The 27,168-nt window shown below is 42.8% G+C and overlaps 1 protein-coding gene across 2 annotated transcripts; it reads right to left on the bottom strand.

Moving 5' to 3' along the window:
* Positions 1-686: 686 nt before the first annotated feature.
* On the bottom strand, positions 687-27,168 carry BST1 (bone marrow stromal cell antigen 1). Of its 2 annotated transcripts, XM_058546768.1 has the most exons (10): positions 26,900-27,168; positions 25,503-25,629; positions 23,052-23,187; positions 20,415-20,497; positions 17,530-17,606; positions 17,118-17,210; positions 14,398-14,484; positions 13,041-13,148; positions 11,366-11,425; positions 687-1,936 (listed from the first exon to the last, which is right to left on the bottom strand). In XM_058546768.1, exons 1-10 carry the CDS (start codon positions 27,085-27,087, stop codon positions 1,831-1,833), a joined length of 1,065 nt encoding a protein of 354 aa, XP_058402751.1. In that variant the 5' UTR covers positions 27,088-27,168; the 3' UTR covers positions 687-1,830. The 2 variants fall into 2 exon arrangements, with proteins under 2 accessions (XP_058402751.1, XP_058402752.1); XM_058546769.1 differs by lacking the exon at positions 13,041-13,148 and having other exon boundaries at positions 26,900-27,102.

Genomic DNA, 27,168 nt, shown 5'->3' with positions numbered 1-27,168 from the left:
AGAACCAGGAGAGAAAAAGACAAAAGTCACAGGGAGCTGGTTAGGAGGCCTTTGCATCATTCCCAGTGAGAGACTGAGCCCTGCCCAGGGCAGTGTCTGGGGTGATCTCTAGACATTCACAAGGCTGAATTGTAAATACATGTTATACACAATGATCATCAAGCTGTGTGGTTTCCCAGCTTTATAGCGAATATTTGGGCAGTGTCCACAAAAACTGAGTGGAGGCACAGTCAGTAGGGCCTCACTTGGAGATGAAGGGCAGTGGAGTGAGGAAGAGCGAGCTCTGCACTCAGAGCTGCACGTCTGAGCAATGGCTCTGCGCTGATGGGAATTCTTTTTCCCACTGCGGAGATTTACAGGACCCTACAGGAAGTCAAAGAGCTCCCCTGCCCACTTGCTGGCTGCTGGGGCATCAGAATCGGTGAGTTCTCCTGTCTGAACCACTCCCTCTTGCTTTAGGTAAGAAAAGGAGTAAGGAGAAAAGAGAAGTGTCTGACAAGCTTTTGGTTTTGTTTTTCTCTTCTGGAAATGTTCTGTGTTGGGTCAAATTACCACACATATGATACGTGCATATGTGTTTGTGGGTATTTCCTTTTTCTGATTACAAAAGTAACGAATACTCATTACAGAAAACCTGGAAAATACAAAAAGCCAAAAGTTAAAAATAGAAATCACTGATAAGACCATTATCCCGAGATAATTGATTTATTACCTTTCCTTTCATTCAATCACAATATGTATATCACACAAACACACATATATATTTATTACATTTATATTATACATTTATATTATATTTAGACAGTTGGGTCATATGATAAACAGTTTTATATCCCATCTCTTGCACTTATTGTTGACATTTTCCTATGTGATTAAATGTTCTTTGAAAACATTTCATTTACATACAGTGAAATTGACTCCTTTTGATGTTCAGTTCTGTGAGTGTTGACAAATACGTAGATTCACAATGTACAAAGTTTCATCACTCCCCCCAAATTCCCTCACACTGCTCCTTTTTAGTCAGCCCTCCCCCTAGTCTTAACCCCTGGCAACCACCAATCTGTTCTCCGTTCCTATAGTTTTGCATTTTCCAGAATGTCATGTAAATAGAATCATACATTATGTAGTCTCTTGCTCTGGCTTCTTCCACTTAGCACAAATGCCAACAGCTGGTTACTTTTTATTGCTGAGTAATATTCCATGTAGAGATGTATCAGAGTTAGTTTATCCATTCACCAGCTGAAGGACATCTGGGTTGGTAAACATGACTTTTACTATTTGAATAATATTCCATCCTACAGATATACCAACCCATATGTAAACAGTTTCCTATTATTAGACATTTTGGGTTTTTTCCCCCATTATAAATAACCATTAAATGAACATCTTTATACATAAATCTTTGCCTACCAAATATATATGTATACATTTATATAGTGTACATAGATCATAAGCTATCAATAAGCATGCAGTGTGCCCTACTGGGGATATAGAAAAAATATAAAATACAGTTCTATTAGAATTTTCTAAAAATGTTTGACTGTATAATGAACAGTCTGGGTCTCAATGCTTTGTATCAATATGAAAATAAGAAAATAATTTATTTTAATTCTAATGCAGCAGTTTTAACCTGTTAAATAAGACTAATCTCTTGTTTTTGAAATCCTGGGCATGTGTGTCATTAAAAACCCATTTCAGGACATTGTTTTCCCAGCAGGAAGCTTCTTTAGACAATGGAATCACTGAGTGTACACAGAACAAGAAGGATGAGTGTGCAAGGGCAGGTGTCAGGGGTGGCGGCTGGTTAGGGCAGCAGAGCTGAGTTTCTAGCTACTTTTGAGCAACTGAAGCCACAGCCACTAAGAGAGGAATGATGAGGCTGGCACTTTGTTCTGCATAGAGGGATGGGACTTCTTCTTGAGTAGGTGCTGCTGCCCTGCAAATTAAATAGCAAATAGAGAAAATGTCAGTATTGGTGTATGGCACCTACTTTTGAAAATATACAAGCACGCTGCAGAAAAATTCAAAAAGTACAGAAGCTTATAAAGGAAAAAATAAAAGTCCCTTAGTCTCCCCATTCCCACTTTTCACAGAGACTCAATCTTGGTACTTTGAGTTATCCTTCCAGGAATGAGATACGTGCACACGTACGTGCACATACATACATACACATTCACATATTCTTTTATCTAAGAACAAATGGAACCTGCAACTGCTTTCTTCACCTAACACCATTTTTTAGACATAGTTCCATGTTATACTTACAGAGTTAATTCATTCTTCCTCATGGAAGAATTCCTATTGTGTGGATGTACTATAAAGTCAGTCAAGTTCCCTACTGATGGACATTTCATCATCAGAGTTTAATTGGTGAGGAAAAACCTGTCCCGACATAAAGACATCGAGAGAGGACCTGGCCAAAATATGGACTCTGGTCATAACAAACAGGGTCTGACCACTGGATTTTTAAAAAACAGAAATTACTGAATTCTTTGAAACCAATTAAAAGAGAAATTTTTAAAGCCAGGAAATGATCTGATGTTGGCTTGGAAATGTAGCCCATGGCTCTCGACTAGTGGCCAGGGTCCTTGAAACTTCCTTACTCCATTTGAGGGCTGGTCGCTCCTTTTTCGCTAAAGGAATCTCCAGCAGCCCACAAATCTGTACTAGTGCTCCATCTGCTGGACATTTTCTACAATTGCACCTCTGATTCATTAACGTCCCAGACTTGATTCATTCAAAATTGATGAACTTTCTTTTTTGCTTTTAAATAATTAATGAATTAATACAAAGATACATTTATTTTTATTTTATTTAAATAAAATAATACAGAACGAAACAGAGTAATAATGAGTCTCTCTTCATCTTTTTCCGGTTCTCACTCCCTTCCCTAGAAGTAACCACTGTTGGCAATTTGGAGTTTGTCTTCTCAGACTTATTTCTATCATTTACGTCCACTATCATGCACAAATAGAAACAGTTTTGTTTTCCTTTGCTTTATATGTCTGGGTCCACGTTCTACGCATTGATTTGTCACATTTTAGCTTAAGCTTTTCATGTGGATGTGAGGTTGGGCTTGAGGGCAGCTTTTTCATGCACAGAAAAAACCACTGTTTGCAGTCACTTTGGTTTTAAAAATTAGTTCTAGCTATTAGATTTATAAATTCAAAACCCTGATTTTCCCATACACTTTTCTATTTAATTTATGAATTGTATTGTTCTATTTAAAAACCTAGTGAACTCTGATAATAATTTTTAAGAGGGCTTCACACATTGAAATTCCCTTGAATATTTTATAGTCAAATTACTTTAGGTTAAATTATTTTAAACATAAGTTTAAAAATATTACCTTTTCTTTTTTAAATACTTTAATACTTTAAATGACTTTAAATGAGCAAAACCTTCTCAAATACTTGATTCTAGTAAATCTAATAAATGTATAAAATTTAATCTTAATTCTCTTGAACATTCTAACAACGATTAAAAACTTAGTAAAATTCTCAAACATAGTTAAAATGTCTATGTTACCTAAAGCAATCTACAGATTCAATGCAATCCCAATCAGAATCCCAATGACATTCTTTACGGAAATAGAAAAAAGAATACTAAAATTCATATGGGGCAACAAAAGACCCCAAATAGCTAAAGCAATCCTAAGAAAAAAGAACAAAGCTGGAGGCATCACAATCCCTGACTTCAAAACATACTACAAACGGGCCGGCCCCGTGGCTTAGAGGTTAAGTGCACGCACTCCGCTGCTGGCGGCCCGGGGTTCGGATCCCCGGCGCACACTGACGCACCGCTTCTCCAGCCATGCCAAGGCCGCGTCCCACATACAGCAACTAGAAGGATGTGCAGCTATGACATACAACTATCTACTGGGGCTTTGGGGGGAAAATAAATAAATAAATAAAATTAAAATAACTGTTTAAAAAAAACATACTACAAAGCAATAGAAATCAAAACAGCATGGTACTGGTACAAAAACAGACACACAGATCAATGGAACAGAACTGAAAGCCCAGAAATAAAACCACACATATACGGTCAGCTAATTTTCGACAAAGGAGCTAAGAACATACAATGGAGAAAGGAAAGTCTTTTCAGTAAATGGTGTTGGGAAAACTGGACAGCCACATGCAAAGGAATGAAAGTGGACCATCTGCTATCGCCATTCATAAAAATTAACTCAAAATGGATCAAAGACCTGAAGGTGAGACCTGAAACTGTAAAACTCATAGAAGAAAATATAGGCAACACACTATATTACATTGGTCATAAAGGAATCTTTTTGGATGCCATGCCTATTCAGACTAGGGAAACTAAAGAAAAAATAAGCAAGTGGGACTTTATCAGATTAAAGAGTTTCTACAAGACAAATGAAACCAGGATCAAAATGAACAGACAACCCACCAGCTGGGAGAAAATATTTGCAAAACATATATCTGACAAGGGGTTAATCTCCATAATACATAAAGAACTCACACAACTGAACAACAAAAAAACAAACCACCCAGTCAAAAAATGGGCAGAGGCAATGAACAGACACTTCTCCAAAGAAGATACACAGATGGCCAACAGGCACATGAAAATATTACTAATCATCAGGGAAATGCAAATCAAAACTACACTAAGATATTACCTCACGCCCATTAGAATGGCTATAACCACCAAGACAAAAAAACAACAAATGTTGGAGAGGATGTGGAGAAACAGGAACCCTCATACACAGCTGGTGGGAATGCAAACTGGTGCAGTCTCTATGGAAAACGGTATGGAGATTCCTCAAAGAATTAAAAATAGAAATACCCTATGATCCAGCTATCCCACTACTGGGAATCTATCCAATGAACCTGAAATCAACAATCCAAAGTTTGAGGCCTATGCACCCCTATGTTCACTGCAGCATTATTCACTATAGCCAAGACGTGGAAGCAACACAAGTGTTCCTTGACTGACGACTGGATCAAGAAGATGTGGTATACACATACAATGGAATACTACTCAGCCATAAAAAAAGACAAAATCGCCCCATTTGCAACAAGATGGATGGACCTGGAGGGTATTATGTTAAGTGAAATAAGCCAGAAAGAGAAAGACAAACACCATATGATCTCACTCATATGTGGAATATAAACCAACACATGGACAGAGAAAACCGTATCGTGGTTACCAGGGGCAATGGGGGTAAGGGTTGGGCACAAGGGGTGAAGGGAGACATGTATATGGTGACGGACAAACAAAAATGTACAACCAAAAATTTCACAATGTTATAAACTATTAAAACATCAAAAAAAAAAAAAACTTAGTAAAATTCTCTTATAACTTTCAATTAAAAATCCCAAGTCTAAAATCAGTTATTTAATAATTACACATATACTGGAATCACAGGACTATTCCAACAACTATTGTTATATGCTAAATTTTCTAAAATGTTGCAAATACATTAAATCCAAACAATACAAATTGTTCCTAAACTTACCACAAAACTACTGCTAATAATAATATGAGCTGTTTATTCCATTCTAAACCTTTGCAGATTCACAGTCCTTTACCCCATTACTCCTAAGCAAGTAGAATTTGGTATTCCCACTTCTGTGGCCTAGGGCCTGGGCAGCTGAGGGATGGAGGGGCACGTGGGGAGGGGGAACCGGACACACTTTGGACAGAGAATTTGGGCCAAGATGAGAGCTCTGATGTTTTCCCTTGACCCTTACCAACACAGCAAGTCCTTATTTCTGTAACGTATGTCTGTTTTCTCTTATCCTCACCAATCCTGTAGATTATCAGTCTACTGAATTTTTGGCCAATATTATAACCTATAAGGGTATAAGGTTGTTTTCTACATGTTTTTTCACTTTAATTGTTCATGCGAATTTTTCCATATTGCTGTGTGATCATCCATTGGTTTTTTTTTCCCCCAGCTTTACGGAGATATGATTGACATATAATATCTACCATTGTTTTTACTGGTTACATTCTATTCCATCCAGAAAGTGTAACCCTTTGAGGTAACCACTCACTAGTCGTCGGATATTTAGGTCCAGCTCCCAGTGTTTGCACTCCTGATTCAGTATTATAAAGAACGCTTTGGTGAACATCTTTGAGCATATTAGGCTGTGTCCACATTTTGAATCACTTCTTTAGAATAGGCTACCAGAAATACCCTAAGGTCTAACATAGGTCAAAGATGACGAATATTTTTATAATTCTTGATACATCTTGTCAAATTGTTCTCCCAAAGCATTTTATCAATTTAAAATGCCCTCAAGCATTGAATAACATCTTTAAAGTATTTTTCTGCTATTTTTTTGTTAAGACATGTCAAAAAAGTTGAGGTGTAAATTGCACCTTATTAAATTTGTATTTCATTATTGATGAAATAATTTTCCATATTTGCTATTGGTGGTTCCTCTTTTGTAAATTATCTACCAATATTCTTTGCTAAGTTGTTTAAAAAAGAGATTAGTAAAATTGCTTTCAGGGCAATGAAAGCGGAGACAAACTTGGCAAAGAGTGAAAAAGGGTTTTATTCTTGACATTCACAGGAATTGAGAAAGAACCATCATAAACAAATCTATTCAACAATCCCTGAAAGAATGCCCAAAGGAAGAAGAACAAGTCAGGAACTATAAACCCCTTACTTAGCTGCTGTAAGTAGCGACACACTGAGGCGGTGTGGTTCAGTGGGAAGAACAAGGACTTTACACCCAGACAAACCTGGCTTCGGCTTCTGGCTCTAGCCAGTCCTGAGTACTTTAAGTGATTGCTTAACCTCTCTGAACCTCAGCATCATTGATGAGGATCAAATTGCCCACCTTCCAGGAATGTGGTTGGACGAAATGAGATGATGACTCCAGAATGCCAGGCTGGAAGCCTGACACATCCAAAGCTCAGCAACACCTGAGCACAGGTGAGGACAGCCACCCTCATTCACCTTACACATCCTGCAGCAGGAAAGGTAAACCAAGACACTGGTGCCAGGGTGGCACCACTTGCCTATTTCAGGAATGGCAGTGTAGGGTGCAATGGGTTTTACAAAAAGGAATTTTACATGATCTGTATCTGCATAAAGTTTACAGTCTGCTTAAGGAGACAAGGAGTAAAACCAGAAAGACCTAAATTACACTGTAACACTGACGACATCTACCTCTCCAGGCCTTATGAGGTCCCCAGCTCACTGGATCATCTATCCTATTAAATCCTCCCAACAACCTTGTGCCCTTTTTTCTTACCTAAGTGAGCCACAGCTGGTTTCTGTTTCTTGCAATCAAAATCTGGAACTTACACATATGCTGACACCTCTCCACCTCTTGTAGGACACGTGCCATTCCTTTCAGTTGCCTGGCACCTTTGAACACTCTTTGTCTCAAATCTATTCCTACGCATGGTAGAAACCAATCTTTTGTTCATTCATTCATTCATTCATTCATTCATTCCTAAGCACCTATCAGGCTGCAGGTTCCATTCTAGGTTCTGGGGACACAAGTATCAGTGAACAAAACAGGCAAAGGCCTCTGCATCCCATGGAGCTTATGTTCTAACAGGTGAGAGACAGGCAATGAAGAACAAACTCAGTAAGTAAAGAAACCAGAAGATGATAAACACTACAAGAAAGAAAACTACAGCAACGTAATGGTTTCACAGAGCCAGAGTTTACGGCACGGGCTGTAATTTTAAACAGTGAGGTCAAGGTAACCTCATGTACGTGAGATACAAGCAAATACTTACAGTAAGTGAGAAAGATAGCCACCTAGGGGAAGGGCTTCCAGGCAGAGAGGGCAGCAAGGGCAAAGGCCCTGAGGTGGGAATGTGCCTGGCATGTTCCAGGAGGCCACTGTGGCTGAGGCTTGGTGAGGGAAGGGGAGGGAGAGAAGAAATTGGAGAGACATGGGGCCAGGGCAGCCTGTCTGGTTCCTACTCTGAGCAACGTGGGAGCAATTGCAGAGTTTTGAGCAGATGAGTGACATGACTAAAATTTTAAAGGACTATTCTCTATACTTTGTATATGTTTGAAAATTTCCCTAATAAACAATAAAAATAAAAGGCTGACTCCAGCAGCTGGGTTTCAAAGAGGCCATGGGGGTACCAGGGCAAGGTGGAAGCAGGGATACTCATGAGGGTCTATCCCCAGAATCCAGGTGAGCGATGACAGTGGCTCAGACCAGGCTGGTCACAGGAGATCACTGGATTTTCCACCAATTTGGTAGGTCAAACCTATAGGATTTTCTGGTGGAGGGTGAGAGAAGGGAAGGAGTCAAGGATGGCTTCGAGATTTTTGGAATGGGCATTGGGGATTTTTGGAAAGGTGGGTGTTACCGTCAGTTGAGACAGGGACGACTACGAGTTTAGGGGTGTATTAGTTTCCTGTTGCTGCTGTAATAGATTTAGTGGCTTCAAACAACACAAATTTATTTTCTTACAGTCCTGGAGGACAGAAGTCAGAAACCAGTTTCACTGGGCTAAAGTCAAGGTGTCAGTGGGGCTGGTTCTTTCTAGAGAATCTCCTGAGGGGAGAATCTGTTTCCTTGCCCTTTCTCTACCTTCAAAGCATCACTTCGATCTCTGCTTCCATTATCACATCGCCTTCTCCTCTTCTGTGTCAAATCTCCCTCCGCCTCCCTTTTATGAGGACACTTTCAATTACATTTAGGGCCTGCCTGGATAACCCAGAATAATCTCATCTCAAGATCCTTAACTTAATCACACCTGCAAAGTTCCTTTTGTAATATGAAGTAAAATTCACTGGTTCCAGGAATTAGGACCTGGACATCTTTGGGTGCCATGACTCAGCCACCACAGCGGGTAAGTTCAGGAGCTCAGTTTTGGATGTGTTGAGTTTGAAATATCTATTAGACATCGAGGGGAAATATTGAGTAGACTGCCGAGTACACAAGTGTGGCATTCAGTGAGGGCCTGGACTACAGATACTCATGTTGGAGCCACCAGCATGTAGATGAGATTTAAAGCCACGACACTGGGTTTAAAACAGATACTCACTTCCCCAGCCTTCCTCGCAGTTAGAGCACAAACATGTGACCAAAACTCTGCCAACTAGATGTGCCCGTGTGAGCACAATGGATTAAAGCAGCAGTTGCCACACAGGGTCCATTCTAGCCATGGGGGTGCCCAAGGCGCCAGCTTTCCAAGGCAGCAGTGGCAGAGATTCAGAAAGCAGCATCCAGGCGCATCACAGGTACTCTCTGAGGCATCTGTGCCCAGACAGGCTGCACTGAGGTCTCCTCGGGACAGTTCTGGGTGGGACTTTGGTGTGGCTTCCAGTCCTGCTTCTCTGGATCTCCCAGGAAGATGCTGTGAGTGACCTAAAACCCTTGAATACATCCCATTTCTGCTGAACTACCTGGACCTGGTGTGTGACACTTGCATTTAAGAATTTTGACTGATGCGCTCTCTACATGAACTTTAGGAACCTGAACCCTGCGCTCTGCCCAGGCTCTGGGGCATCTTTCTAGTGTCCTGTCTAAAAAGGAGGTTGGGCACTTATACACACGTTGTTTTATTCAATCTTCACAACAAACCTGTGAGATGGTTTTCATTATTTTTAGTTTTGTAGATGAGGAAACTGCCAAATTCAGGTCAACTGTCTCCAACTGCAATGCTTTTACCATCACCAAAGGGCCGGCGTCCACAGTCTCATAGGCACAGGGGTTCTTCAGGGAAGTGGATCAAAACTAGCATGAAACGAACGTTCCCAATGAGGAGCAGCGGGCGGTGTGTTGAGAAAGAGTATGAAGAAGCCGGAAAGACAGGCTAGAATAGGACTTGGTGGTAGGAACCTGGATGGGCTTTGAGCAGCAGGGATGGGGGAGGGTGGATTTCATTTTCAGGTGAGGAAAGTGAAGACCCAGGTCCATAGGTCTTTACCTCCCAGGAAAGAACTCAAAAAAACGCATGCCAAATTCACAGGAAATGAAGAGCACAGCATGAGAGAGGATTTAAACCCATCACCCACCCCGGGATGTTAGCTCCAAGTACACATGTGGGTGATGGTGGATCTGTTGTCCCAATTTCCAGTCAAAAGAGCACAACGGTTGCTGGAGTGAATTCTGAAAACCTCACAGACTCGCTTCAGACCCACTCACCAGCTGCATGGTCTTGGGAGAGTCCTTCATTAGCTTCCCTGAGCCAGAGTTTCTTTACCTCTGAAATGAGGATAATAGAACCCAGCCACATTGGTTCAGATACAGGTTTGGTTGCCGTCGAAATGACCCCAAATCCCAGTGGCTTAGACAAGACAGATGTTTATTTCTCATTCAGTAACTGTCCAGGCTGATATGGTGACCCCATGGTATGGGAGCACCCAGCGTCCCTCTGTCGTGTGGCCCTGACATGCCCCACTGAAGATGTCTCAGCACCATACCTTATGGGTCCACACACCAGCCAGAAGGAGAGGGGAAAGGGAATGCACGTTCCTTCCTGTCAAGGGCTTAATCCAAAAGTTGCACACATCACTGAGCACAGTGGGTTGGAAGGCTAGGAAGTACACTCGTTATTCTTGGTAACCACGTGCCCAACTGAAATCAAGCATTCTATTACTAAACGAGGAAGAGAAGAAGAGCTATATGGGCGTGATGAGCAGTCCCTCTGTCTCTTTCTCTTTCTCTGTCTCTGTCTCTCTGTCTATCCAATGGACTAGTTACAAGGATGTACAAAATATTCTCTGTAATGCACACAACAGAACACCACAGAGCTACTAAAAAGAATGAGGCAGCTTTATCTACAGATAGGGAAACAGCACCAAGATACACTATTATGTGAAAAAAGCAAGTTGCAGAATCCTATATATACTACCCTTTATATGAATAGGATAAGAGAAATATGCTTCTGTGTGTGCGTGTTGTCACAGGCACAGAATATTCTAGAAGGATACACAAGAAACCAGAAATAGTGGTTGCCTCGCGGTAAGGGTATTGGGTGATTAGGAATAGAGGAAGAAAGATTATTCACTTTTTCTACCCTTTTATATCTCTGAATTTCATCCCATGCATATGTACTACCATTTCAAAAAATTTAATATGATTTTAAAATATATTAGGATTAAGAAACAAATTTTAAAAGGCCCTCCTGCAACCTCACTCCTAGAATTTCTGCTGAAGCAAGTGCAGTTGGAGCAGAGGCCACATCAGGGCAGGAGTTCAGCTCAGCTGGGCAGATGTTCGTCAAATCTGTACCAACCTAGTAGCTCAGACAGACTGAGAGAAGTGCAGAAGTACACAACTTACTCTGCAGCCTGGCATTTTAGGGGGTGAGTGTAAAGTCACATTGCAATTCACCAGTGTTCTGTAAATAGTAAGGACTGGTTATCTTAGGGAAGCAAGGAGGTGGGGTTAAGACATGTACTTACGACTTTAAGGCACAGTCAGGATGAGTGCTGTGGTCCACGCACTTTAACAGCTTCACTGGTCTATAGAATGAAAAGAAATATTTAAGAGATGATTTAAGTGACTTTCATTCATCAAACATTTATGATGTGCCTGCAAGGTACTGGGGATACAAGGTCTCTGACCTCGAAGAACACATAATTTCTTTCTTAAAATATTAGCCAACATTTATTGAGCACTTACTATGTACCAAAAAATTTGATTATGTATTTTACATAGATTATACCATTTAATCTTCACAACAACCAAATGGAGCAGGTACTACTATCATCTCCAATTTACAGTTAAGAAAGCTGTCCAGAGGACCTTGCCCAAGTTCTCACAGTAGTGAGCGGTGGAGCTGAACCTGAACCTTGCAGGCTTGCTCTAGAGCCCAAGCACGGAACCACTTCTGTATGGATGCACGATTTTGCTCGGAAAAACCTCTTGATAGGTACCTAGGCAGAAAGTTGGACCTGAAGCACATGGTGATGGCTGGTACCCAGGCTGCAGCAAAGAAAGCGAAATTGCTCTGCACATTAGTGGGAGAAGATGTGGAGTTCCAGGGCAGCCAGGAGGGCAGGGAAAGCCACAGTGAAGAGAGGAGCCAGGTAACAGTGGACACTGGGCATTGGGTGGGAGCCCGACCAACAGAGGATCCCTCGTGGCAGGGTGACCAGAGGGGACTTTGAAAGAACAGAAGATACACTGTTCCTCTACGGCATGCTACATGACCCCTCCCTAGGACTCGCCTACTTTTCAGTAAAGTCTACACTAAACAGACATTTTTTAGGAGAATAGTTTGTTATTGTTGTCTTATGCTCCTCCAAAACGCACTGAGTTTCAGAGTCTGGTTCAATACAGTGCTAAGCAAAAAAACAACCAGAAGGCAAGAGAGGCTGTGAAAAGATAAGACTTCGCCAAAATTGGCAAGAACCCTGTGGAGAACTTTCAACTGACGCAGGACAGAGGCAAACGTCCCCTGAATTTTGAGGGGCAGGAGGTTCTCACTTACACCCAGCTTGCAGTTTGATTTGTTAACCTTCGTCGCCCTCCGACATTAAGCCTTTTGTTAACTCCTCTGTGCTCCCAGGAACAACACAAACCCCTACCTTTTTTTTTTTTTTTTTTTTTTTTTGGTGAGGGAGATCAGCCCTGAGCTAACATCCATGCTAATCCTCCTCTTTTTGCTGAGGAAGACCAGCTCTGAGCTAACATCTATTGCCAATGCTCCTCCTTTTTTTCTTCCCCAAAGCTCCAGTAGATATTTGTATGTCATAGTTGCACATCCTTCTAGTTGCTGTATGTGGGACGCGGCCTCAGCATGGCCGGAAAAGTGGTGCGCCGGTGTGCGCCCGGGACAAAACCTGGGCCGCCAGCAGCGGAGCGCGCGCACTTAACCGCTAAGCCATGGGGCCGGCCCCACACAAACCCCTACCTTAACACAGAAAGAGCCCACAGGCAGTAAAGAAATGGGAGCTGGGGAAGCTGAGCGGGGCTCACGAGGGCCATGCCGAGGGCCAGCTTAGGTGGGGACAACACTAGAGCAAGTAGAAGCAGGCTGAGACCCTGAGGACAGCAATGGGCTGGTAAGGAGACCAGGGGCTCTGGCCTGATGACTTAGCGGGAGGCCAAGGGAGACTCTGGGGTGCTGGTTACCTTCTGTTTCTTGGTCTGGGTGCTGGTTCAGGTATATGCTGAACTTGTGAAAATTCATCCAACTGCATACTTATGGTTTGTGCATTTTTCTGTACATAGGTTCTATTTCTACAAAAAAGTATTTGCTTTGTTTTGTTTTTAAAAAGAGATTGATAACAGCACCTGACTTTTGAGTTTCCTGAGAGCATTAGCAATATGAGATGAGTAAAATGGTGCAGCTTCAAGCTGTGGGAAAGGACAACAGCTTCGAGGGGCTCGTTCTTTTGGGGAGGCATGAGTATGAGGAGACCCACACTTCCAAGGGGCTAGGGTCAGATGGGAGGATTACTCGGCCCATGCAACTATTGAGAAGGCAGAGGGCGGCAGAGCAAGCCAGATGGTCATGGGTGCTGGACAAGCCTGCAGATGTAATTTGCACCCTGCCATACCCACAAATGTTCAGGAAGGCCACTAAGTCCTTACAGTGTTGGACTCTGGCCTCTGAGGAATTAAACAGGCCTGCAGACTTAGGTGCTGACGCAGAGAGAAGCAGGAAGCAGCAAGGTGAGAAATTCCCAGTCCAGGGCTTTCAACTGTCCCAGGGTGGGAGCCAAACTTACCTCCGTTTCCAAGAATCAGGAACGCCCTCAAATCAGGATAACTGATTACAAGTATATCAAGTGTCCGAACCATAACGGGTTCAATACATGGTAGCTATTACTATTTTCCTATTGGTCTGCAGTCAGGAGGTACCTACCTGGAAGTACCACAAACAAACTCCACCTTAGCACTTATCCTGGGCAAGGATCCCACAGGCATCCAAAGATGCCAGGACCACAGTCCCTGTTCTCAGGTTACTCACCCTGTGTGAGCAAGTGAGGAGGAAACCGGACAAGCACAAACGATCAAGGGCTGCTCTGTCGGTCCTTTAAACGTCCTCTGTCCAGGACTTTGGACAGAAGTGGGTGGGGGCCAGCCAGAACCCCGGCCAGAAGGCACTCCCAGTCCCCCCACCCAGCGACAACCCAGCAGGCACAGTCTCCTGGCCTTTAGAACTGTTCCTGCAAAACCCTTTCAACAGCCCCATACCCTGGAAGACCACCGCTCCATCTTTGAATATACGCACTGATTATAATATGCCACATTCAGGGCCTGGCCCCGTGGCTTAGTGGTTAAGTGCACGTGCACCGCTGCTGGTGGCCCAGGTTTCGTCCCGGGCACACACCGACGCACCACTTCTCTGGCCATGCTGAGGCCGCGTCCCACATACAGCAACTAGAAGGATGTGCAACTATGACATACAACTATCTACTGGGGCTTTGGGGGAAAAAATAAATAAATAAAAAATTGTTAAAAAAAAAATATATATGCCACATACAGGTAATCATTAATGCAGCTGTACTGAAAACCCATTTCCTCCAGTCTCTCTTCCAGGACTTTCACACTGCCTTCTCCACAGGATTCCCTAAAACATAAAAACGTAAGTATAAAAATAAAATAAAAGGAGAAGAGGATAGAGGAAGTTGTTTCTGGGTTAATTAAAATTTCTTTTAACCATGTGCTCCCCGGATATTCTCCCCTCTGGAAAAGTATCTGGGAAAATCTCTGGACCCAAAACCGCTGCTTACGGTAAACCCGCAGCGCTCCAGGAGCGAGCGCTCTGAGTCCCAACACCCAGTCTGAGACTCGAGAGTCACGTGCACTAGGAGGGCCTATGCCAGCGCATGCGCAGTGTGCCACAGGGCGCATCCTAGCCCCACCCATCAACACCCCTCCGAGATGTGCCCCGGGCCAGCACAATGCTCACTGCTAACTTGCTCAACCTGCAGTATATTAAGTTAAGCTTTAAATGGAAACAAAAACATACAAATCAAAAAATATTAGAAAATGCAAATAAGCAAAAGGAAAAAAAATTACCCCAAACCCCACATCACTAGAGATAACTGCTGCTAACATTTTGGTGCGCATCATTCTAGACTTTTTAAATATATTTATTCCCACGAGACTTTTAAAATATAACAATGGGATTCTGCTGTCCAATGCATTTTGTATTCTGCTTTTGCCCATGTCTGTGTATACCTTTCTGCCATTATTTTTAATTCCTGCATACCCTCGCTTACATAATCAGAACATAATTCATAAAACCAGCCGCCTCTTGTTTAAAGATCAAGATTCATTCCTATATTTCGATGTCATTGGCACTACAATGAACTTTGTTGAAGCTTCGTTTTCATACACCTCCTTAATTATTTGTTTCCTTAGCATAAATTCTTGAAAGTAGATTTTCTGGCACCAAGGTTTTGAATGCATTTTAAGGCTCTTGAGAAGCCAAATTGAACCCCATGGTGACCACTCGAACAGAGTGTGAAATGTCTGTTACACCGTCATCAACAGGAATTCTTGCCCTCTCGATGGTAGTAATTAAGCAGGGGGGATTTATAAAGACAGACAGGTGGATACAGCACTGCCAGCTGTGGTTAGTGGGCATGGTATTCACATCGCACGCAGGCAGGGCCCCACTTCAGCGTAGGTAGAATGGGAAGGTAAACAGCCTCTCTGCTATAAAATTAATAGAGAGGGAGTATAGTGGGAGGAAATGAGCCATTGGAGGAAGTTTTCACAGAAGAAGTGGAATTCCAGGCATTACAGGAATGAAGAGGGCAAGGTGTTGAATAACATCATGTTTCAGAACCTTGACAAAATCTGGGATGATGTCCTTCTCTGGGCCAAGCTCACTACTTAGAATTTTTGAGTAAACAATGACATGGATGTTTCAGGACACCTAGACACAGAGCTCAGTCGATGGGTTATTTTACTAGTTTTTTAAATAAAGGCAGCTAAAGTAGTGCTGAACACAATCAGGTATTAGCCGTGTTGTTTTTAGCTCTCTGCCTCTGACTTTTTTTCCCTAAAATCTGAGCAGTTCAGGATCTCCACTTTCTTAGCTCACAACCTGCAACTCCACTCTGTGGCACAAATGTACAAGCAGGTATTCTGACTCCCTGTTACCAGCTCTCCTGCAGCAGAGATGATGGCCTGAGATGACCTTCAACTGCAATTTCTGTATCTCATGAAAGGTAAGTTCAAAGGACAAGCTTTCTCTGATAAATACATTAAAACAACAAGCAAGCATAATTTCTAGACAAAGAGCAGCTTCTCACAGAAATAAGAAAAACAATATGCATTTTTCTTCATGCAACGAAAAGTATAATTTGTCTTCTGGGAAGAGGAATGTAGATCCTGATATAACTATGTAATAAGTCATTTGCAAATTTAATCTATTGTCCAAGAGACAGGAAAAAATATCACTCATTATATAGTGAGTCTTAGAGGGTCCTGGGGGCCTGAAATGGGGAATTTGCTAAGATTCTCCCAGAATATACTTTCAATAACACATCTGTTCATTGGGGTTGGCAATACTTTCCTCCATGTAGCATCAATGCTCTAAAGAACAAGGCCCCAGCCTGCCTCCAAAGCACCATCATGACTGCACAGCTTTAACTGGCTTAGCCTCGCTGGTTTGTCTCTGAACCAACTGGGTTTAAGTTTTTTATCTTCAGTGTTGCCAGCAGTGCCTTTCATTGATGAGAAGGATGTGTTCAGGCTTGCATTTATACAAACTCGAGAGGTTTCCCACAAAATCTGGATCTTAAAAGATTTTTTGCCAGTTTGAGAGGCAGTTGTGGAAGAGGTTGTTCTCTCTAGAATAAAGTCTTCATTACATAGTCCTTGGGTCAATTCTGAGAACTCCTAGTGAGGATTTTTGGGCTTCAAATGACCAGAAAGAGAAACTGGAATTGACCTACACAAGTGCATGAGGAAGTCTCCTATCCAGTGCTGCCCACGTCACTCAGAAAGGAACATGATTTTCCTTGGCTGAGAGGAGTACCTGGATAGAGGAGGTTTTCTCTCTGTGCTCAGGACTGGTGGTAGTGGCATTTCCAGAAAGTCAAGCCTTTGACTTTCTCTACCCACCACATTAGAAACAAAGCAGGCTATTGTTTCCCCAAAAATGAAAATGTAAAACAGACTTGATGATATCACACCCAAGAAAGGCATGTTTGCACAATCACCATCATCAATAGCACCATAACTTACACATTGGGTCCCCCAATTTCATGCATGACCCAGATCTCAATTCGTGTGATTTTATCCTTCTGGAAGTGGGGAATTTCAAAATCTGCAAAAAAACTGAGAAACAGGAAAGATATTTCTTAAAGTCCTAAAGCAATATGATACTTTTCCTATTTCATTGTTAGTTGATTTACACTTTGTTTTTTAGCTTTTATTTGTAGGTCACTTATTTCATTCATGCATTCATCAGCTGTCAGTGGTATAAATGTATAGACATGACTCTGACCTCCAAGTCATTGGACTGTTTTGCTCCACCTGAACTTACAGAAATGAGTATTAGATTGGGAATTAGGAGGATTCTCTTAGGCCTCCATTCAAAAGAACTAAAGAAACATTTTGGCATCTTGGTTGTGTTTGTTGGTGCTGGCATTCTTACCCTTTAACCGGATAGGCTCCTGTTGGCTCTGAACCATTCAGCATGACATAGATCACCCCAGAACTATCCTTTGAATACTGCAAGAAGAAGCAAGTATTTTGAGTAAATTGAGACGTCATTTTTCAGCTATAAAATGGGCGATTTTTTTTCCAGTTGACAATTCTCATCTTGTCCAGAATGTGATAAATTTTGATATTTCATATGGGTGGTAGGGATGCAACTGGTATATCTTGGAAAGCAAATCGCTTTGTAATGTCAAAAACTCACAGACTCAGTAATTCCATGTCTGGGAATCTACTCTAAGAAAATAATGTGAAATAGATTCCAGCATTGTATCAGCTGGAATAGACTAAACTATGCTGCCATTACAAACAACCTTAAATCACCAGGGCTTTAAACAACAAGGACTATTTCATGCTCACACTACATATTTATCACAGGTCCATTGTCCTCACTCTGGGACCCAAGCTGATAAAGCCTCCACATCCGCAAAGTCCATGACTGTCAGGGAAGGAAGAAGGGAAAAGTGGCAAATCACAGACCAGTTTCTTAGAGGCTTCCACCCAGAAGTCACACAGTCACTCCCACTCACATCTCATTGGGCAGTGCAAGTCACACGTAAGTAACTTCAAGAGGCAGAGGAGTGCAAACCATGTGCTCAGAAGATGAGCCAGAAATCTTTGGTAAACAGCATGAAGGGCCACCACAAGCATTGTGCACAAAGATATGTACTGCAGCATTGTTCATAACCGATCTCAAAGAGTCAGCAATAAGGGAGTGGACAGTAACCCATGGTCCTTACATGTCTGAACTATTAGCCAGCCATTAATGAAAGTCTACAAACGATTTGCTATAGCACAGGAAGTGCTTACATTTAAAGCAAAGTGCAAGATTAGGTGGATGGAGCATGAGCTCTACTATGTGAAAAATAAATGGGCAAAAGTCTGGGAATATTAGTCAACCCCTGAAATTCCCAAGGGAGAGATAGGTCCAGAGAAGTTCCCCAATCTCCAGTTCAGTTACTACTGGAACGTTTAATTTCCCTCATACAATGTTTACACTAGAATGAGATATGTGGCTGGGCTTCCTCTCGTAGTCTCTGGCAAAGTGATGCCCAGTACCAGCTGCAGCAAAACAACAATGTACTCCATGCCATCCAGGTGTCAGATTGCTTCCAAACAGCGCCAAGAGTCATGGTTAAATCCTCACATGCCAAGGTCTGATGACTACTATGCTAAAGAGATTGCCTTTAGGTGGTAGGAATATAGATGATGAATTTTTTCATTTATATTTTCCGTAATTTGTCACTTTCTATCATAAGCAGCTATTACATTGATGATAAGAAATAAAATTAATTTAAAATATGCATGCAGATACAATGAGGCTGTATGAGGTAGTGGTTGAAAATTTGTTCTCTGGAACCAGACTGCCTGGTTTCAAATTCTGCCCCCAGCCCCCCGTCCTGCTCATTTGCTCTGTAAGTTTAAGTTACACTTAAGACTTCGGTTCTTGACCTCTTCGTGCTGCATTTTTCCCATCTGGAAAACAAGGGCAGTGAGAGTCCCTACCTCATAGGATTGTTGTAAAGATCAAATCATTTAAAATAATAATTATTAACATTTACTGAATACTTCTCTGCTACGGTTCAGACCTTCTTCTCATCACCATACTAACCTACCTCTCCCATGCTTAGACTACCCAGCCTATTCTAAGGGCTCATAAAACGTGGGCACGATTATTATATTCCCATTATAGAACTGGAGGAAGCAGAAGATGGTGGTTTGGAGCACACACTCTGAAATCGGGCAGATCCGCTGGGTGGGACGTATGGTTCCTCTACGTATAATGTTGAGATCACCCCGACTTGCCATTACGACCCCACGTTCAGGTGATGACGCATCTGCAGCCTCCCAGTCCTCAATGAGGGGCTCGGGCAGCCCACTGCCAACTCACGGGAACCTGCACTTAAAACGGAACGCAGGGGTAGTGGGTTCCCACTGGAACTGGCAGGAGAGCACAGGCAGGAACAGAACGTCCTCTGCCTGGAGCAAGCCCTCTGCTTAGCTCCAAACTGCAGCCGTGGTAGAGGATCTGACCAAAGCCCCTCTCATCCTCGTTAGCCATGGACCCAGTGGACACCTGGGCACCCAGATGAGAAAATGGGACCAAAAGAGACACGAATAGCCCTGCAGGGGCTTGTTGGCAGTGGGTGGAAGGACCTGAAGTCCACTCCTAGTCAATAGAGCTAACTTTTAGTAGTTGACAGCTCTTTGTCAGGCATTCAGCTAAGGAACTAACTCTCTTGATTTCTCATCTTTGGTCTAACCCTGGTGACAGAAAATGAAAGCTGCAGTCACTGGTATTTTATAGCTACTGATAATATCATCAGCTCTGGTGACAATATTCTCTGACGTATAGACCTACCTTAAAGGGACCATTTCTATATCTCCAGTTTATCTTCAGTCCCCTATCACCTCCTCTCCCATTAATATCAGTCTTGTGGACATTTCTGACCCCCACATCTAGCTCTCAGGTGACCCAGGGTCTCCCATAAAGCAGGGGTTACCTCATTTTATATAGCAATCAAAATCACATTGATTTGAAGTACTAACAACCACCACAATATAATAGTAATAATAACGACTATTTAATGTCCTCATCTATAGCCAGCATTCACTGAATGTTTTCTCTGTGCCAGGCATTACATTAAGTATTTTAGCTCCTTAAATTCTCACACCTTTACGGAGCAAAGAGAATGAATCAGAATGTTCCAAAGGCTCAGAGAAGTTAAGTAATGACCCAATGACCCAGTTTCTGAAGTTCTCTGTCCCATGTTCACGGGTCCCACACTTGCTCAGCCACCCAGGTGTCCATCCCAGGATTACCTGGATGGATGCCCTTTTCCAATAAGAATCCACAGGATTGTTTTCACAATCTTCTGCTGTGGGGCAGGATTGGTAATCGAGTCCTACGGGGAAAATGGAAAAACATGTTCCATTTCAAAGATTATATCAGGGAAGAATTAATTTAAAATATTTACTGGCTCCACAAAATATATTTAGCCTGCATTTTGCACAGCGTACAGGAATTTAGCATTTACCCACTCAACCCACAAGGAGCCTGGTGAGTGACCCCTCAGTCCGTGACAGGAAGACATTTGTCATTTTGCTCATCACAAATGTGAGGAAGGTGGAGAACTAAGCTGCTGGGTTATTTCTCTACTGGAGCTCTAATAAAGTGATTTAAAAAAAAAAATCTTTGCTTTATTGGGAGAAGTGCCTTCTTCAATTAGCCCTGGTCTTGATAGTAAATACAAAAAAAAAAGACAGACTTAAAACGTGATAGTCCTTAGCCAGAAAACAGAAATTTTATACCATCTAAAATATATAAAATATTAAGATGCATTAAATTTAAAAAATTTTAAGAACAAAATTCAGCAGATATATAATGGAATTTGTTTTCCATTTACTCTATAAAAAAAGGAGAAAGTGCTAATTGACAAGTCCTTCCAGGGAGAACCAAACAAGGCAAAATGTGTCCTTCCTGAAGGACGTGCATGGAGCTTCCATAACCCTCTGGGTGCACTACCCTCCCAGCACCTCGATGTGTCACCAACTCGGAGGCTCTCGAATCCTATCATTTAGGGGTTTTTATGAAGATTTCATTATGTAGGCATGATTTATTAAATCATTGGCTGTTGGTGATTAATCTCCAGCCCCTCGCTCCTTCCCTGAGGAAGGGGATGGGGCTGAAAGTTCCAACTCTTTAATCATACCTTGGTCTTTCTGGTGACTAGCCCCCATCCTGAAGCTATCTAGGGGCCCTCAACCACCAGTCATCTCACTACCATATGAAAGACACTCTCATCACTCCTCAGATTCCAGGGGTTTTAGGAGCTGTGTACCAAGAATCGAGGGACAAAGACAAAATATTTATTTTGTATTATACCACATTCTCTCTCTTCATACTCTTTCCATCACATCCTCCCTCATTCTCCCCATTCTCCACGCGATAATCAAACTGAGGCTTCCTGGTGACTGTCTGTTGGAAGAATGGCCATGTCCATTTGACCCATACCCTGCAATGCTTCCCATCTCACCCATAGTGGAAGACGGAGTCCTCACAATGTCCTGTGCCATCTGGCCCTCCTTTATTCCTCTAACCTCATAGCCTGCTATATTTCTCTTTACTTACTGCCCTCCTTGCTGTTCCTTAAATATGCCAGCCACACTTCCACTTCAGGACCTTTGCACTTGCTGTTCCCTCTGACAAGAAATGTTCTTCCCCATCTCCTTCATGTCACTGTTCAAATATCAGCTTCTCAGCGAGGTTTTCCCTGGACACCAAGGTAAAATTGCAACACTTTGCTCTCACCTCTCCAGCACTTCCTACTCTCTTTCTCTGTCTTCTTTGTCTTGGTACCCCTCATAATTTTACAGCAGACAATGTATTTTACTGGCTGTTCATTGTCTTACCTCCTCCCTCTATAGTGTAAGGATGGGGTATGATTTTCCTGTTTTATTCTCTGCTGTGTTCTCAGTGCCTGGAAGAGGAGGGCCTGGCACACAGTAGGCACTCTGTGAATTGTAGTTGGATGGATGAATGAATGAATGGAGGAGAATAAACAGAACTGAGCTTAGGTTAATTCTTAGAGTGACTCGATACCCAGGGAGGAACAATCTCTAGCCTTCACAAAAGGAACACCTCCTCCCACCTTTTTTCCTGGCAGGCCACCTCTCGCTCATCCTTCAAGATCATCATGGGCGAAGAGCCGCTGGAAGCTTCCCTGATGCCCTGGTCCAGGCTGGTGTCTCACATGCTACTCCTTAGCTCCCAGTTCCTCTCGCATCAGAACACACGCCCCCACAAGGCTACAAGCTCCCTGAGCGGGGCCCGCTGTATTGCCAGCTCCCAGTGTGGGAGTTGGATGAATGAGGAGAGGTTTCACTGCCATCAGGCCAGTCCTTGTGACTTTAACTTTCATTGTGACTTTGATCTGGAAATAGCTGCTGGCTGCCAGGAGTGCCATTTAAGAGCACAGGTTTCAGAATCCGGCAGAAGAGGGTTGAATCCTGGCCCTGCTTCTTCAAGTTATTAACCTCCCTAAGCCTCAGTTTCCCCCTCTGGAAAATGAGGATGGAGCGGTAGAGTTGTGCAGGGTGGAAGCATGGGTTCTGGCTTCAGACTGTCTGACTCTGCTGCTTACTAGCCGTGTGCCCCTGAGCAAATTTCTTAACTTTGCTGTGCCTCAGTTTTCTCATTTGTCAAAATAGGAATTAGGATAGGACTTATCCCATGGGGCTGTTGCAGAGATTAACTTAGTTAATATTTAGAAAGTACCTAGCAAAAGCTAAGTGCTCTCTATCTATTATTGCTATTATTAATTAGTATTATCACCACCTACCTCAGAGGATTTGGGGCGATCAAATGAGATAAATGCATATGAAAGAATTTAGCATAAATGGCAAATGCATAGTAAACAGGAACTCTTACTTTTCTTGTGATTTCTGCAGGAGTCTTACCAGAGGCATTTGTCTGTCGACACCAGCTCAAGAAATCTCCAACCCGGCCATACAGAACATCGCATAGAGGTGTAAAGCGACGGGTGTTCTCTGCATAGCTAGTGACAAGGAGCTGGTTATTTTCCCAGAACAGAGACTAAGGAAAAACAAACACAAAATTAAAATATAAAATAAAATCACAACAGATTTTTTTCAGGCACAATATTATCAAGTCAGGCAACCATTTCTCCTTCAACTCTGACTTGCCTCACAACAACTTGATCTTTCCTTACCCATTCAGAGAGTGCTATCACCTCTCTTCTCTTTATTACAAGGGGATGATGCAAATGTTAATGAAATATTTTCCCAGTAGCACAATATATAGTATATATATTTTATATATATTCCTGGATTTAAAAAAAGATCAAGGCACTTGGGTTCAAATCTTGACTCTGTCATACACTAGACAAGTGATCTTGACCAAGGCATGTAATCTCCTTGTGCCTCAGTTTCCATCTGAAAAATGGGGAACATGAGCCCTTTCTCTTCTTCCACAGCTGTGAGTAGGATGCTATGTGATCACAGAAAGCACTTCCTAAAGTGTAAATTGCCTCAAAAGTACATGACTTTTATATTATACTTGATAATTTCCACTATAAAGGTATAGCGTTTTCACATAACAATAATGCAAATAACAATATCCCGTTTGCCCATTATCTCATCAGATCCTCAGGAGTCCAATCAGTCCGTGTCTAGACTGGGCGCTCTCCAAGGGCAGGGCTGTTTTGTTCCCTGATACATCCTCAACCCTTGGCACAATGCCCGGCATGTGGAAGTAGCTCAGTAAGTATTTACTGAGTTCATCAACTAGCACCAAAATCTATGAGAGAGGAGAACAAAATTTATGGCTCCCTTTTTACTGACACGGAGGCAGCAAGGTTCAAAAATGCAACATATACCTAAAAACCATGTTTTCAGTCTATTATATCTCTGACCCTCCCAGCTTCATTTACTTGCTTTTACAAATGAAAACATCAATGTTAAGATTTTTTTATTTGTCAGAGTCAATATTACCTGATTTTACAATGAAAAAATCACGTTAAGAATTGTGATGTCAGGAAAAGAAATACTGTGTGATCTCACTCATATGTGGAACATAAAAACGAAACAACGGGGCCAGCCCCATGGCTTAGCGTTTAAGTGCGTGCACTCCGCTACTGGCGGCCCGAGTTCGGATCCCAGGCACGCACCGACGCACCACTTCTCCCGCCATGCTGAGGCCGCGTCCCACATACAGCACCTAGAAGGATGTGCAACTATGACATACAACTATCTACTGGGGCTTTGGTGGAAAAAAAAAAAAAAAGGAGGAGGATTGGCAATAGATGTTAGCTCAGAGCCAGTCTTCCTCAGCAAAAAGAGGAGGATTAGCATGGATGTTAGCTCAGGGCTGATCTTCCTCTCAAAAAAATAAATAAATAAATAAAACTGTTTAAAAAAAAAAAAAACAACGAACAAACAAACAAAAAAAACAAACTCATGGAAGAAGAGATCAGACTTGTGGTTACCAGAGGTGGGGGTAGGGGTGGGAAAACTGGAGGAAGTAGTCAAATGGTACAAGCTTCCAGTTATAAGATAAATGAGTACTAGAGATGTAATGTACAACCTGATGACTATAGTTAACACTGCTGTATGATATATAGGAAAGGTGTTAAAACAGTAAATCCTAAGAGTTCTCATCACAAGGAAAAATTTTTGTTTTCTTTTTCTTTTTTTGTATCTATATGAGATGATGGATGTTAACTGAAGTTATTGTGGTAATCATTTCACGATATATAAGTCAAATCATCATGCTGTACACTGTAAACTTACACAATGCTGAATAAAACTGGAGAAGAAAAGAATTGTCAGAGAAATAAAAATGATATCAAACTTTCTTTAAACTCAAGGTATTGTTCTAAGCAAGCATTTTACATAGATTTTCTCATTTATTTTCATTTTCTTAGAATTTTGAGAGCAAACAGAATACAGATGTGGTTTTCTTAAAGAAAGTGGTACTGAATAGATATAATCTTAAGGCATGTTAAAAGGAGGGATTGGTTTTCTGGAAGGATACTGAGGTTGAGGGTTTTCTGAATAACTCAAGGTTCAGTCCTCCGGGGCCAGTTAGGACGGAGGTTATTCAGAATTGGCTAGGGGCAGAGGCCAGGTGGAAAGGTGTGGCAACATCCTAACATCCTTGAGATTCCTGCACTGACTTATTGACTTAGGTAAGTCTCTCCTGCCCACAGCAGGCAGGAGACCCAGGGTCACTGTGAAAACAGAGCCATCTTCCCACCACTGAGGTCCACGTGCATATTGTGAGTTTGTTGCTTGACGTTTCGATGACACTGCAGGGTCGCTGAGGGCAGCTAATCTCACACCTGGCCCGTGCTCCGTCTATCTCTATAGAGACAGAGAGCCAGGTTTTACCTTGTCTCTGGGAATAGAGTGCCTGGAGAGGTTGATAAAAAGGTCATAGTCCGAGGGAAACACAGAGCAGGGATCCTTGTCCAGCACCACTTTAAAGGCTTCCCAGATGGCTGTGCAGTTCTTGTTCCTGTGCAAAACGAAAAAAAATTACAATGTGATGGCTTTCCATTTCTGTCAAAGTATTCCAAGAGTTTTACAAGCCATTTTGTCATATATCAACTCTGCAGAACTAGGCATATAAAAAAGACAGGAAAATGTCATGGCACATGCATTAACCTCAATTCAGAAGAGGGAAAAAACTAACTTAGGTGATGGATTTAGAAATCTGACAGCGCGAGTGTCTCTCAGAAGGTGCTACACAAATTTCTTAGAGCCAAGGAATACAGTCTTGCCCCAGGCTCACAGAGAGAGCAGAAGGCACTGAGGTAGAAGGTGACAATTCCTATAAACCACACAGCCTCCCAGCTTCAGGGGCCTCTTCCTTTAGACATGAAGTACACTGTGCGGCTGGGGGCCAGGTGAGGTCAGGAGGATGCGCAGCATCTTGTAAAATCAGGAGTGAGCGCCAAGTGTTGCGAAAGGTGTTCCACTTCCAGCGCCGGCCATGACTCTTAAAGTCCATTTCAGCTTTCCAAAAACATTTCCCAGCGCATTTGTAACTTTTTATTTCTCATGTGGGATACTGAGTAACATGGGTGTTCCTTATATTATTCTCTGCTCTTTTTTATTTGCCTTAAATGTGTCACAGTAAAAACTGGCACAGGAAAGGGACGTTTTGAAAACAGAAAAAGTGGGTACAGAGAAGGAACAAACATTTCTAAGAAGCCAGTGCTGGCAAGCAAGAGAGACTCAAACTTAAAAAGTCTTCTAGATTAGAAGATTTGAAATTTGAGTTCCCCGGAAATACCTAGACTCATGGAATTCCAGCTGGAGATCATATTCCTGGGTCTGACGGTTCTAGCTAAGCACAGGCTGGCTGTCACCCAAACTCACTTCTACTTAATACTCACCTCTAACGCACCCCCCACACCCTCCTTCATGTATATACACACACACACATGAGCACACCTCTCACCTCCAGACCCCACACACTGCACTCCTCACCCGTAGGTTCACCACCCCCCGGCCCCTCCCACCTCTAGACTCCCCACCCTCCACACTCGGCTCCCTTAATCCTTAGAACCCGCCCACCCCACGCACAACCCTCATGTTAAGACCCTCTACTTGCCCCTACTCCCCCGACCTTCAGACCCCATTTTCTCCTCCCCACACCCTCCTCACCTCTAGACTGCCACTTTCCCCTGCCCTTGTGTTTTTCTTCCCTGCCTTTATTTCCCCTCCTCTCCCTCTCAGTCCTCTCCCCCTGCCCGCCCCCCGCTCCCGCCGGCCGCGCTCACCGCTCCTCCGTGCTCAGCAGCGAGCTGTACTCGGCACAGCGGCCCAGAAAGATGCTCTGCAGGTGCGGGCTGGTGCCCTCCCCGCTCCACCGCGCGCCTGCAGCGCCCGCGGCCGGCAGCGGCAGCAGCAGCAGCAGCAGCAGTACCGGCAGCGGCAGCCGTGAAGGTTCGCATCCCCGTGCAGCCATCGCGGGGACTTCGGAGTGCCACCTGGACTCGCTTCCTCTCCACGCACTAAGGCGGCCCCCCCGAGCTGACGCTGGGCACGA

This window comes from Diceros bicornis, chromosome 8 (assembly GCF_020826845.1).
Source record: "Diceros bicornis minor isolate mBicDic1 chromosome 8, mDicBic1.mat.cur, whole genome shotgun sequence".
NCBI classification, from domain to species: Eukaryota; Metazoa; Chordata; class Mammalia; order Perissodactyla; family Rhinocerotidae; genus Diceros; species Diceros bicornis.
Note: the sequence above shows the minus strand (reverse complement) of the source record. Positions and strands in the feature narration are given on the sequence as shown.